General features: G+C 45.0%; 1 protein-coding gene across 1 annotated transcript; it reads left to right on the top strand.

The window, feature by feature from the left end:
- Nucleotides 1–1443: 1443 nt before the first annotated feature.
- cryba4 (crystallin, beta A4) lies at nucleotides 1444–14437 on the top strand. Its single transcript, XM_068006332.1, has 6 exons — nucleotides 1444–1556; nucleotides 5429–5495; nucleotides 7894–8012; nucleotides 9964–10105; nucleotides 12249–12391; nucleotides 14274–14437. Exons 2-6 carry the CDS (start codon nucleotides 5460–5462, stop codon nucleotides 14419–14421), a joined length of 588 nt encoding a protein of 195 aa, XP_067862433.1. The 5' UTR covers nucleotides 1444–1556; nucleotides 5429–5459; the 3' UTR covers nucleotides 14422–14437.
- Nucleotides 14438–14611: the final 174 nt, after the last annotated feature.

Here is a 14611-nt window from a genome sequence, read left to right as displayed (position 1 = left end):
GCCTTGATGTCAAGGGCAGTCAGTCTCATCTCACCTCTGGAATTCAGCTCTTTTGTCCAAGGCTGTAATGAGGTCTGGAGCCAAGTGGTCCTGGCAGAACCCAAACTGATCATCGGTGAACAGGTTATTGGTGAGTAAGTGTCGTTTGATAGCACTGTCGACGACACCTTCCATCACTTTGCTGATGATTGAGAGTAGTCTGATGGGGCGGTAATTGGCCGGATTGGATTTGTCCTGCTTTTTGTGGACAGGACATACCTGGCCAATTTTCCAAATTGTCAGGTAGATGCCAGTGTTGTAGCTGTACTGGAACAGTTTGGCTAGAGGCACGGCTAGTTCTGGAGCACAAGTCTACACTACAGACGGGATGTTGTCGGGGCCCATAGCCTTTGCTGTATCCAGTGCACTCAGCTGTTTCATGATATCATGTGGAATTAATCGAATTGGCTGAAGACTGGCTTCTGTGATGGTGGGGATATTGGGAGGAGGCTGAGAAGGATCATCCACTCGGCACTTCTGGCTGAAGGTGGTTGCAAACGCTTCAGCCTTGTCTTTTGCACTCACGTGCTGAACCCTGCCATCATTGAGGATGGGGATGCTTACAGAGCCTCCTCCTCCCGTAAGTTGTTCAATTGTCCACCACCATTCACGACTGGATGTGGCAGCACTGCAGAGCTTTGATCTGATCCGGCCAGTGCGATACTGAGTCTCTGCTTCTATCCCCGATCTATGCGGAGATAACTGATCCCAGCCTTAGGTGGCGGTAGAGACACTGTGGGGGGGGGTGATTTAAACCCCCAGAACGGGTGGATTGGGGGCGGGAGGGAGTTGAAAATAGTTGGGTTTTGGGTCACAACCGCAACCCGGCTTTATTTCCGGGTTTAACGTCGGCACAGAAAAGTACAGGCTTCCCACTGGGAATCCAAAGTCCGAAAATTTTGCGGTTGTGACCCAAAAAAACAACTGTTTTCAACTCCCACCCGCCCCCAGCCCACCCATTCTTGGGGTTTAAAATCACCCGCTGGGTGTCAAAACTGGCGTTGTCCATCAGCCGCCCAATATAGAAACAGCCAGGTTTTCATTTGCATTGCTTTCAATTGAGAAGAAAATCAGGCAGTTTCTATAATGGGCAGCTGACCCACAATGCCAGTTTAATGCCCAGGCGGCAAGTTGAACATCTATCCCACTATATTTGACCTCTATTGTGTAGGGGGCACCGACGGTTTCTGTAAATAGTTGTTGAAAGGCTGGACTCTGGTTATCAGCCTTGTACAGTACATTCCTGGGTCAAAGGGTTAATGCTAAAGTTATTTTTACTGATGTGATGTGCTTGCAGTATCCTTCATGCCTTCCTCTGTTATCTATAGATCATGACATTGTCATATATTGTTCTGAATACAATAAACTCTCGGTGAATCCCCTCCCCTGCTGCTGAGCTAGGGCTTTAAACAATATAGGTCTCAGCAACTGACTCTGCTTAAAGGGCAAGCTATAAAAACCCAGAGAGGAAACACACTTCGCTACCAGAACTGTATGTTCCACTATAATCTACCAAGGTGAGTGCTACTGCGTCTGAGAAAATATACTGTGATACTACCTCATATAATGGACAGAATGCTCTGCGTACACGATGAGGACACTATAACAGAATAAATACTGGATCTAAATACTTGATGGGGGCAAAGGCCAATGGAAGGTTTAGTTAAATAAAAGTCGTACCTCTTAAGGAGAGGATTTATGGGTAAATGAACCGAATGTTGAACTTGTATAGGACCTTGGCTAGACCACGCTTGGAGTACTGTTCACAGTTCTGGTCTTCATGTTACAAAAAGGATATAGAGGCACTGCAGAAGGTTTTTTTACAAGAATTAAAACAGAATCGAGAGGTTATAACTATCAGGAAAGACTGAACAGGCTGGGGATCTTTATTCTAGAAAAGAGGAGGTTGAGGGGTGTCCTGATAGAGGTCTTTAAAATGATGAAAGGGTTTGATAGGATAGACGTAGAGAAGGTGATTCCACTTGTGGGGGGAGTCCAAAACTAGGAGTCATAAATATAAGCTAGTCACTAATAAATCCAATGGGGAATTCAGGAGAAACTTCTTTACCCAGAGAGTGGTTAGAATGTGGAACTCGCTCCCACAAGTATTTGAGGCGAAGAACATTGATGCATTTAAGGGGAAGCTAGATGAACACATGAGGGAGAAAGGAATAGAAGGATATGCTGATAGGGTTAGATGAAGAGGGGTGGGAGGAGGCTCATGTGGAGCATAAACACCGGCATAAACCAGTTTGGCCAAAAAGCCTGTTTCTGTGCTGTAATTTCTATGTAATTCTAAGTGAACTATTTGCTTTTGGTGTCAGGGCAGGGTTGGGGGTGGGATCAGTAACAGAAGCCCAGATTTTAACTCGGGGCTTGAGTGTGGCGTGTAGGGACCAGGGAAAGTAGCAAGCTCATAGGATGAGGCCTGGAGGGAGTTTAATTCCCGGGGTTTCACTTCCATGTTGGAAGACTGACTTCCGCCCAAACCAGGCGAGAATCCATACCTGGCTGGTGGGCAGGAGCAAGGATTTTGGACAGCAGGAGGTCACTGACGGGGACCCGAGGGAATGGCCCCGGCACTAAGGTAAGTCAGGGGGGGTCCGTCGGCCATTGTGGTCGGGGGAAGGGAGCCTGGGGCAAGGGAGGCCCAAGGTTTCCAAGTGGGGCCTGGAGGAGCTCTCCTGCTCCTAGTGGCTCACGAGGAAAACATTAAACAATGTAAAATACTTAAGTCCCTGGGCCGCTCCTGCTTGACGCCAGGTTTCACTGGCGGGTCCGTCACTGTGCACAGCTGCTGTGATTTTTTTTTATTCGTTCATGGGATGTGGGCGTCGCTGGCGAGACCAGCATTTATTGCCCATCCCTAATTGCCCTTGAGAAGGTGGTGGTGAGCCACCTTCTTGAACCGTGTGGTGAAGGTTCTCCCACAGTGCTGTTAGGAAGGGAGTTCCAGGATTTTGACCCAGCGACGATGAAGGAACGGCGATATATTTCCAAGTCGGGATGGTGTGTGACTTGGAGGGGAACGTGCAGATGATGTTGTTCCCATGTGCCTGCTGACCTTGTCCTTCTAGGTGGTAGAGGTTGCGGGTTTGGGAGGTGCTGTCGAAGAAGCCTTGGCGAGTTGCTGCAGTGCATCCTGTGGATGGTACACACTGCAGCCACAGTGCCCCGATGGTGAAGGGAGTGAATGTTTAGGGTGGTGGATGGGGTGCCAATCAAGCGGGTTGCTTTGTCCTGGATGGTGTTGAGCTTCTTGCGTGTTGTTGGAGCTGCACTCATCCAGGCAAGTGGAGAATATTCCATCACACTCCTGACTTGTGCCTTGTAGATGGTGAAAAGGCTTTGGGGAGTCAGGAGGTGAGTCACTCGCCGCGGAATACCCAGCCTCTGCCCTGCTCTTGTAGCCACAGTATTTATGTGGCTGGTCCAGTTAAGTTTCTAGTCAATGGTGACCCCCAGGATGTTGATGGTAGGGGATTCGGCGATGGTAATGCCGTTGAATGTCAAGGGGAGGTGGTTATACTCTCTCTTGTTGGCGATTGGCAGTTAAAATCACATTGGAATCCTAATTGCATCGTAGGACATATTAATGAGGTCCCCCCCACCCCACCTGCCAGTGGCGGGCGCCTTTCCCGAGACCGAAAACAGCGCAGTTAAAATGGTGGCCGGCGGAAGCACGTCGGGAACGCAGCGCCCGGCTGCCATTTTAACCACCAAATGCCCCATTCCCGTCTGGGCAAGGTTAAAATTGGGCCTGCAGGATAAGAGAAGCAGCCTGGGTTTGGGTATTCAGGGCCAGCCTGATCGGAACTGTATTCCTTCCTCTTGGACTCCAGGGTCAGACCTGAAATCCTATAGCAACTGGAAAAGTCTAAACTCGGCTCAGCTCAGCTATGATGAAGTGTCGCAGCCAAAACATTAATCTGCCCTCTTTCTCTTTCAGATGTTGACTAACATGCTGTGTTTTCTGGTTTTATTTCTTTTTGCCTCAGATCTACATGTTTGGGATTTGACTTCTTGTTGATGAGTAAATTCATTTTCCTCTCCTCTGTGGAATAGGGATTTTTTTTTGGGAAATAATATTTCCGCTTTGTTCCCCTCGACTCCAGGCCCTGATTCATGCTGGAGTCTGGTTCCTCCAGAACCTTGCTCAAGCAGCTACTCTTCATTTATGAGCCTCCATAGTGCGTGTCGGCCGGCTATTTTACTGTTGAGGGCATCACAGCCAAACTCGATCCTATCCTCATCGAACCTGCACTTTTTAAAAGGCACAATGGATTGTTATCAGGAGCACGGACCCTGGCTGATTTCTTCCTCCCTCCTTAAGCCAGGAACGTTAAAGCCACTTGTATTGTCCCTACTACTACTGAGATAAGCTAACTCGGCACAGGCCGGGGATTGAACCTGTGACCTTTCTGATCTGTACGGCTTAATGACACACTAGGCTTATCAACTGGTTGGGGAGCTGGTTGACTTTCTCCTTTCAACAAAAAAGCTGGAAAATTGCCACTAAATATTGGGTGACCATTCAAGTTGCAACACATAAGAATATAAGAAAGAGGAGCAGGAATGGGCCATACTGCCCCTCAATCTGGCACCTTACCCAAATGGGTATTCTTCCTGTGTTAGTCTAGGCAGTGAGTATCAGTGGCCAGTCCACAATGGTAGGCATCACAGCTGAGTTTCAAACCTGTCCTCACCCAAGGTTCACATGGGCAACTGCACGTTGGCACGTGAGCCATTCGGCCCAGGGAGGTCCCAGGTACCTGGTCTATGCCGAGTCGGCTGTTTCCAGGCACGGTAGAATTGGCAGCCGCAGACGAAGAAGGGGAAAAGGAAATCAACTAGGGTTGCTGCTTCTGATTGCCATCCCTTCTGGAAAGTCTACGTGCGTGATGAGGGGTAAATGTGATATCCCGACTGTGAGATAACCTGAAGCCTACTGTCTATATTCACACATGGAGAATGGTCACTTGTATCAGAATGGTACCCATGGAACCAAATCCTGTCCTCAAGAGAGAAGGAACAAAAAAACTGAGAAAGATCGTATACAACAGACAGTTTTAAACAGAAATAAAAACCCTTGTGGGGGGAGAAGTTGTTATGATCTGGAATGCACTGCCTGGGCGGTGGAAGCAGGTTCAATAATAACTTTCAAAAGGGAATTAGATCAATACTTGAAAAGGAAATATTTGCAAGGCTATGGGGAAAGAGCAGGGGGAGCGGGACTAACTGGGTAGCTCTTTCAAAGAGCTGGCACGGGCTCGATGGGCTGAATGGCCTCCTTCTGTACTGTAAGATTCTATGAAAAAGGGGAGGTATCAACAACACAAGCATTACACCACCAGCAGTATGTTCACTCTTGTTCTTTTCTCCACCCCAGGACTAAAACCGAAATATAAACAAAATTCAAGATGACTCACTGTACCAAACTCTCCAGCCACTGGAAGGTAAGGGGCATGTTACTTTGACCCAGATATGCTGTTTCGGGTTGGCAGCACTAAGCATGTTACCTCTCTCATTGGTTCCCATTGCGTGGGTCGCACACCCACAGCGGCAACACGAATATAAACTCAGCAGGGTCACAAAACCGGCCACCCCAGTATTCCTGGTAGCCAAGCTTGGCAAGTCTAGTGAGTCTGTATTAGGGTTACCGCCGGATACATCACACTGTAACACAACACGCGGGTTAAAAGCTGCACCAACAGGCTACATACACCCACCCAGGTTCTTTCTTCAGATCTTCAGATAATAAGATGGAGAGGCAACGAGTGGCAATAGGTCTCTTACCCCAAAGGAACAGGGTCAATTTTAGGCAGAGCCTGCTATGCTTAGTCTCGGCTCCAGCTGAAAAGCCATGTGTGCTAACCATTCACATTTTACACAGACGCTCAGGGTTTGGGCCCAGCATCCACCTTGTCCGTGTTCTGGCTTCAAAATCAACACAAGGCAGATCTCAGCCGCCCCCATTCAAACCGTAGAGTTCCTGAGCCACCTCCTTATCACTACAGCTCAATATTTAATGCACACGTGTGTGTGTGTGTGTGTGCCTGCGCGCATGCGTGCTGCCACATGATATAATTCCTACACTTAACCAGACAGAAGAAGTCTTGGCTTCTGATAGAGAGGTAGAAAGGCCAACTAGCTCTAAGCCAAAGGGCACTGGTCAATTTTAAAACAATGTGAGGAGATGGGCAAACCGCCAATTTTAACTACAAGGGAGCATAATGACAAGTGAGTGAATTGAGAAAACATGTCTGCTCGTGTGTTGTCTGAAAGGACAGCTTCAGTTGGTAGCCAAATGTTGACCCAGTAAACTATTGCTGTTTTAAGCTCCCAGCTCTGCATTAGCATCAACCTTTTCAGTTGAATCCTAATAATGACCACATAATGATATTTAATTGCAGTCAGCAGGCAGTCAGAGGTAAATAATATGTTGTGAAAGAATTGAATTGCTTGAAGTAACTAAATATAATTACATGTCACAATCCTTAATGTGCTATCACTCAGAGTATGTTTCTGCATTGTTTATTGCATATATCCTGCAATAAGAAAATCTTTAAAGACCATTTTAGAATTCTTTTGATGACTTTCATTAATGTGATGGTGTATGATGTGATGGCCCTGTTGGGATTTCCACAATGTGAGGTTTTCTTAGGCCTGCAGTTACCATGGCAATTTTCTTAACATAATCTTTTTTAATTTTTAAGTTGGTCTACCCAATATGCAGATAATGACGAGACCCCCCTCCTGTGGAATCCACATCTTGCTTCTATTTGCAGTTTTTAAAACTACTTTTACACTGTGCAAGGCCTGTGCAGTGGTTCCTGACATGGGTCTCGCACAACTGACTGTAATCTGAAGGTCAAAGGCCAACATCCGGAAGGACATGCTAAAGAAACAGGTTTTCATGTTTGTAGCACGGGTCTCACATGGTACGAAAGCAGCTTTAAAATGATCACAACACATTTCACACTGGCAGTGAAATGTCCAGGGCATATCTATGGGATCCTTTAGAAAATAAATCTTACCCCTTAAAAAATGCTAAAACCACCACTGATGCAAAAAGCACTCTTGCTACTATTGTTCCTGTAATACAAGTGATAGAATGCTGGTTTATACCTGCAACTTAAGTTATGATAAGCCTGTATCCTTCTGTGTAACTATTTGTTTTCACGCAGTACAGGCATATATTCAGAGCAGTTTGGAGTTGTCAGCTTTTTTGAAGTTGTATCAACCATTGCTAGTTTTCTAGGTTGGCATGTATGGATGATGGACCCGCCACCTCCTTTAACAGTCCTTCCTGGATCTCAAGGGTGGCTTGGTATAGGCTGGGAAAATTCTCCCTCGAGAAACCTGAATGTCACGTAAGACTGGGAATTCAAACTCGGGCTCTCCCAAGTTAGACCTTTGGCCTTTCTCTTTAGTTCTCTCATGCCGTTATTGGTCATGTCATAGAGATGATTTCTTTTCAATTTATCTATTTGACCCAACTATTTTCACCCTCGTTACTCTCACCCCCTTGGCACATGTCTTCATTCAGCCAACACAGTCTTTCTTACTGACCATATGGCCTTATGGGCATCAATGCTGTTCAGTGACTGTCTGACTGAAGATGCATTCCTGCATTGTGGAACTGGTCCTGAAATGCCAAGCAACGCTCCATCTAACAGCCCATCAAGGGTAAATGGATTCGAATTCCAGGAATTGGATTGATGGACCCTCCTGGTTGTATGTTGGCTCTCTGCTAACATTAATAACTAGCTTATAACAGTCTACTACAGCAGCTGTAATGCAATTTATGATCTAACACCGCCTTTCTTTCTTCCCTCTTCCGCTCTCCTGCAGATCATTGTTTGGGATGAGGATTGCTTCCAGGGTCGTCGGCATGAATTCACAGCAGAATGTTACAATACCATGGAGTTCGGATTTGAAACTGTGCGCTCTATGAAGGTGGAAAGTGGAGCGTGAGTATCTAGGAGACTGGGAAACAGCACCAGATCAATCCAAGAGAGTTTACATAATAGTAAGATGGCACAGAAGGGTTCAAAGGTGTCTAAATTGGACACCCTGTCAATGTAATAAAAGCTAACTGATGTTCTACCTCTAGATGTCAGTAGCACTCCTTGTAACTACTCCATCATATATACAAAGTGTGCTAAAGAGACCTAAAGGTAGATTGTTATTGGAACAACCTCTACTCTGCTTTAACTCTATTAATCCAATATTGGACTCTTGAGAATTGGACGTGGGAGTCTGAATGGATTCCTGGTTTCAGAACCCCACTACCAATGAAATACCTACTGGATCTTGGACTTAACCTACATTGGTGACAGAGAACTTTCCCATTCATTTAAACATAATTGAGTTTATCGTTTGCTGTGTTGAGACTTGTGCCATTTCCATTCGTTGTCTAACACTGTAGGAGCACCAACACCACAAAGACTGCAGTGGTGCAAGAAGAAGCACCACCTTCCCAGGGAAACTGAGATGTGACCTTACCAGCGTCACCCACATCCCAAGAACAAAAAAAAAATTGCATAACAATTTTGTTTGATAGCTGTGATTCACAACTTTATTTTCTGGCTGCTCGATGTTCCCCATGGCTGGGGAAGATTCAAACAGGCCAAGAATCAGGAAACTGCTAGCCTGTATAAGCAGCCAGGAAAAATGGTGGCTGGCGGGTGATAGCATCTGCATTGCTGTTTCAACACTGCTGCGTCTGGAGACGTCAAGAACTGCCACCTCTGTAGATGACTCTCAGTGATTCCTGAGGCAGCAGCTCGACCTCTTTTAACTTAACAGCAATGTTGATGAAATCAGAGCTGTTATCAGCTGCTGAGCTCTAAGGTAAATGGATCATTAAACCTGGCTACAATCTAATTGTTCAGACCCAGTTAAGTATATCAGTTGCCTATTTGACTGAAGAGAAGGTACACAACAATGGCCTGATGAACACTTGTGCAAAAACAAAAGAGAATCTTAGGCCCATAATATATACCACCAGCATAGTTGAAAGGAATACAGGGGACCATCAAGTAAATAAAAGTTAGCTGCCAAGTTTAGTTTTAAAAAGCCCCTAGATTGTAGGAGGAAGGAAAAAGTGAGATAGCTGAGGAGTTCCATCATTTTGAGGTCCTGAGAAAAATGATTTATAGTGTAGTGGAGTGTGCAATAGGCTTGATTTCAATAGTCAAAAGAAAAATGCTTTACATACAATGAATTACTTTAAAGTGCAGTGATTGTTGTTATGTCGGCAAATATAGCACAGGTACATTCTACAAACAGCAATGAAAAGAATGACCAGTTAATCTGTTTTTGGTGGTGTTGGTTGAGGGAGGAATCTTTACCAGGATACTGGGAGAATTCCCTGCTCTCCATCAAATATTGCCATGGGACTTTTAATATCCACCTGAACCACTGGAACAGGCAGACAGGAACTCAATTTGATGTCTCATCGAAAGGATGGCATCTCTGACAATGCAGCGCTCCCTCAGTACTGCACTGGAGTGCCAGACTAAATTGTTAGCTCAAGTCCCAGAGGAGGGCTTGAATGTACAACTTCGGGCAAGAGTGCTACTAACAGAGCCAAATAAACATGCAGGGATGAAGGAGGATGGTGTAGGACAGTGTATTTGGATCTCAGAAGAACCCATCAAAGGAAAATTCTGGTTCTGTTGTACAATGCATTTGTGTCACCTAGAAAGTGGAGGTCAATATCCCCCATTCTGGACATCAGCCATATTGAACTGGTTAACTAAACCCACTGTGCCTCCCTCCATTCCTACACTGGGGAACATCTGAGCCAAACACTGTCTCACTGAGGGTGATCAAAACTGATTTGAAAGGGTCTCTGAAAGGCTGATGCATCAGTGGCTTATTTGGAATCATTTTGACCTTCTTGTGTTTTATCTGCAGCTGGGTGGGTTACGAGCACTCGGCCTACCAGGGACAGCAGTTTGTCCTGGAGCGAGGTGAGTATCCACGCTGGGACAGCTGGAGTGGCAGCAATGCCTACCACGTAGAGAGACTGACCTCCTTCCAACCAATTGCCTGCGCTGTAAGTATTTCAACTGATACAAGGTGCTAAAGTCAGATCGCAAACTACTTAAGCAGTTATGCACTCAGATACACAATTCAGAATTCAGGAAACACTTCTTTAACCAGAGACCGGTTAGAATGTGGAACTCGCTACCACAAGGAGTAGTTGGGGCGACTAGCATAGATGCAATAAAGGGGCAACTAGATAAACAGATGAGGGAGAAAGGAATAGAAGGATTCTTTTTAGGGTTAGATGAAGATGGGGTGAGAGGAGGCTCGTGTGGAGCATAAACACCAGCTTGGACCAGTTGGGTCAAATGGCCTGTTTCTGTGCTGTACGTTTTATATAATACAATGTAAGCACTGAGGAAATGTTTTTACACAAGGGAAGAAAGTATAAGTAGGAGTGAATAATACAATTGGGGAATCAGACAAGGTTACAAACCAGAGGTTAAACAGTTTGTATCTGAACATAAAGGCTTGGATACCATATCTTCTAGCTCTTTATCCATACTACTATGGTCATTGCTGCTCTGAACATTCCTCTCTTGTTCCTCCTAAGCTTCAACTATACTGTCCTACACACTGCTCCTCCTCCCTAGATTCTCACTGTGAAAAAATTAAGACTCATGGCACAATCTCCTACTGTAACTCATTCTTTCCCAGCGTCTCTAAACTGTGGAACTCCTTACCCACCTCAGTCTTCCTTTCCTCTAACAGAATTTGATGTCACCTACCCACCACCACTTGATTTACCTCATCTTCTCTCCTATCCTTTCCAAACTTGGTTTATTGCATTGCGTACCTTGGTCATTCACTCGTGTTCCTCAATAATAAGATTAAAACCTTATGCATTTCACTTAATTCATTTAGTAGATGAAGGTGAGTTTGTTTTTCAATTCCGTCAACTATCAATGCCACATTGTCACGTGCTGGAAAGAGTTGACCAGTGCACATTAGCTTGGAGACATAAATAAACTCAGTACTTTGGAATTTTTGGTAATTGGTGGAACACTGGAATTCAACAGACTGGGTACAACTAGAACTAGAGATGAGATATGAAGTGGCTCATTGTTATGGATTTTCCATTTGTGGTAGGTCTGGAAATGGTGAGAGAGCCAATTAAAACAAACACTGCCTTTTTAAAAAAATGAAATGAGGATATTCTTTTAGTAGTGATTCTGTTTGGTCTCCAAGAACAGGAACAGGTAAATTCAATCCAACCACGTATCTGTCAGGTTCATTTGCTCTCTAATGGTAAATTTGTTGGCATAATCATACAGTGATGGTAAACGGGCATTAATGCCTTTTTTAGATGGGTATTCTGAGGACAGACCGAGCACGCACAATTCTAGGGCCTTGAAACACGAGTTCAAAAACTCTTCTTGACTAACATTTGTACTCAAGTTCTGGCTCCACCTTAATCCTCCAGGAGGAAAATGTGTCAGCCTCACCTACTCTTTGCTAGATCGAACCTGGAAGTCCAGGACATTGACAGGCATGCAAAGAGAAAGTTTGCTTGCCAGCAACACATCTAATACATCAGTTGTTACATTCACTTCCCACTATGGAACATCACCACATAGGCCAGGTAGTTCACAGGTTCAATCCCCAGTCTCTGGTGAGTTAGTAGTCGTCAGCTGGGTGATGGAAGGAGTGCTATAATTGCCATTTGTGCCACTGGGGAGGGGAATACCCGGCCAGGATTCCCCTCTCCAGGGGCACAAATGGCAATTTGGTCATGATCCAATGACCTCTACTGTAAATTGCTTCTGTGCAAATGTTGGACGAGGACAAGATCAGGCTAAACTGTAATGCCCCCCATGGTCAAATAACCTGCTGACACTCTGGCCCAGGTTTCCCGAAGGTAACGCATTCATTTTACATTGATTACCAGCTTCATTACAATTCAAAAATCTAGGTCTCAATGACCAGGCTCATATATAAAGAATGGGTATAGGAGAGGCACTGGAGGGTGACCAGCCATGCAACTGTGCCCAGAATGAGTTAGCAACTTGAACAGAGATGGAGAAAAAATTTAGGGCAATTTCTTTTCAAAATCTGCTTGCCACGGTGTATCTTGAGATGTATGCACACAAATGAATATTTTTGAAATGAATGTACATATCAGAAATAAGTTATCTGAAGTCACCTTTCTGCAGAACCACCGTGAATGTAGGATGTCCATCTTTGAGAAGGAGAACTTCCTGGGCAGGAAAGGAGAGCTGAGCGATGACTACCCATCTCTACAGGCCATGGGTTGGTGCAACAACGAAGTTGGATCCTTCCGCGTCCACTCTGGCGCGTAAGTGCTCCTAACAATGACATAAGAAAAGTAATTTGGCCCACCAAAGCTTGTTCCTCTAGTATTCTAGATCTGCCAGTCTAGCATCCAACTATAATTTTTGTGTCCTTAAAGTCTGCATCTCGATTGCACCATTTTCTCTTCAAGTTCAGATGTTCTGAAATCCATAGCATTGAATCATAGAGTACAGAAGGAGGCTATTCGGCCCATTGTGCCTGTGCCAGCTCTTCCAGTCCCCAGGACTCTCACCCTTTACCTGGTACCATTACAACAACAAAAAATACAACTGTGTCCAACCACTACCACAATTTATAAAACCACTAATAGTCTTTTCATTACTACAGTTTGAATACAGCCCAGACTGAGGGCATGCAAGCCTCCTCTCTCTCTCTGCTGGGTGTAAGGATTCAATGTAAAATGAGCATGGACGGCATCAACTCAGTTACTTGTGGGCGCGAGCCCACAGCACAAACTGCCCAGGATTTGGCAATACTCGGCAATCTCACTTAGGAACATCCACAAGGATGGCTGGTGAGGCAAATAGAAATGTCGCACTGGGACAGTAGCAGGTGACCTCCAGAGGTTTGGGCCTTAGCTCGTTGGGGAAGAGTAATAAGAGCTTTAATCTGTTTGTGTTGTGCCTGAGTTGGGTGTGCCTAAAATGAGAAGGTTTTTCCATTCCCCAGGGCTCTCCTCCTTTACCTGGCAGGCACAACAACAAAAAAATACAACTGACAAACTTAATGGACCGCGATTTGCTCTGAGCAGCGAACCAACAATGCTCGCCGCTCATTAGATTTAAACTCACCCACTAAAGTATCCGTGGGCTTTTCGGCAGCAACTTCCTTCAATGGTGAGCTTAAACAAGTGTGGCCGTCCTTCCTGGGCTTCTCTGAGCTGTGTGAGCGGGGAAAGGGTCTCTCTGTCCCCTCAACCAATCAGCTTGAAGCATCATTGACAAGCCACGCAGTGATATCCAGGAAGTGAAGCATCCTTCACAAGCTGCGCAGACTAAGAACCAGGAAGTGACATATATATTAGTAAATTCACTATAAAATCAGTTAGAGAAAGTGAACGAAAGAAAGGATAAGATTAAAAGACAGAGATAAAAGAGACAGAAAGAAAAAGTAAAGAAATAAATGTCCAAAAACTCTTAATATCGGGAGGAATGAGAGTCCATATTTTTAAACGCTAATTTTCAGTGCCAGAGAGGTTGTTTGGCAGTCATTAATACTTACCACGCTGTTAAAAGTTAGTTTGGAGCTCCTCGTTTGGAGTAGCCCTAACCTTATCAGTCTATCTTAGTGGGTACTTACCACATTCCAGCAGCAAGTTCATGCTCCTCCATTCATTTCAGTCGAGAGGCAGTCAGCGAGCTGTCAATCCACAGAGGTTTCGGATCAGCAGGGAATCAGGAAGAGCAGTTTCCGGATTTCCACGTTTGACTGCGCACGCGCGCTCTCTTGAACTTGCTCTTCCATTTGTCCACAAATAACGGTGAGCGCCGTTGGGCTCTCCGTTACTTTTGGAGCAATTTCCGGGCCAATATGCTAACTGTGTTCTACCCAAAATTATGAACATTAAATGGAATTTATTTTATTACTATGACACAAATTAGAGTACTGGATTGCACAGTAGGTTAGCACATTATCCTTTCACTGCTGGGACTTGGATTCAAATGCAGCACAGTCTGGCAGTAAGATTCCAATGAGACCCACACATACCATCTCACACAAAAACTACAAATATATCAGATTTCAGACACTAGTTCAAGTAGTGCCCCATCTATATAATTAACACTGAAGCAAGTCTACTGGGACAAGTTTTTATTCAGTTGTTAAACATACTTTGGCCCCTGGTAACAAATTTGCTCCCCCTCCAGGTGGGTATGCTACCAGTATCCTGGTTACCGTGGCTACCAGTTCATCATGGAATGCGACCGTCACTGCGGGGAGTACAAGCACTGGAGGGAGTGGGGCTCCCACGCACAGACCTTCCAGATCCAATCCATCCGCAGAATCCAGCAGTAAATGAACTCAGTTGACTGTACCCACACACTCCTGTTTTAATCTTCAAAGCAATATGGAAATAACAAAAAAATAAAATTTCCTTCTTTGTTAAAAATGCCTAGTTTCGTTTAATCTGTCTATGCAGGGAAGGGGTTAAAGTAGTCCTGCAACCACACGAGAGCAATCTTTAGACTCTGATAATATGTTTATA

Source organism: Heptranchias perlo, chromosome 25 (assembly GCF_035084215.1).
Source record: "Heptranchias perlo isolate sHepPer1 chromosome 25, sHepPer1.hap1, whole genome shotgun sequence".
Classification (NCBI taxonomy): domain Eukaryota; kingdom Metazoa; phylum Chordata; class Chondrichthyes; order Hexanchiformes; family Hexanchidae; genus Heptranchias; species Heptranchias perlo.
This window is presented reverse-complemented; position numbering and strand designations above follow the sequence as displayed.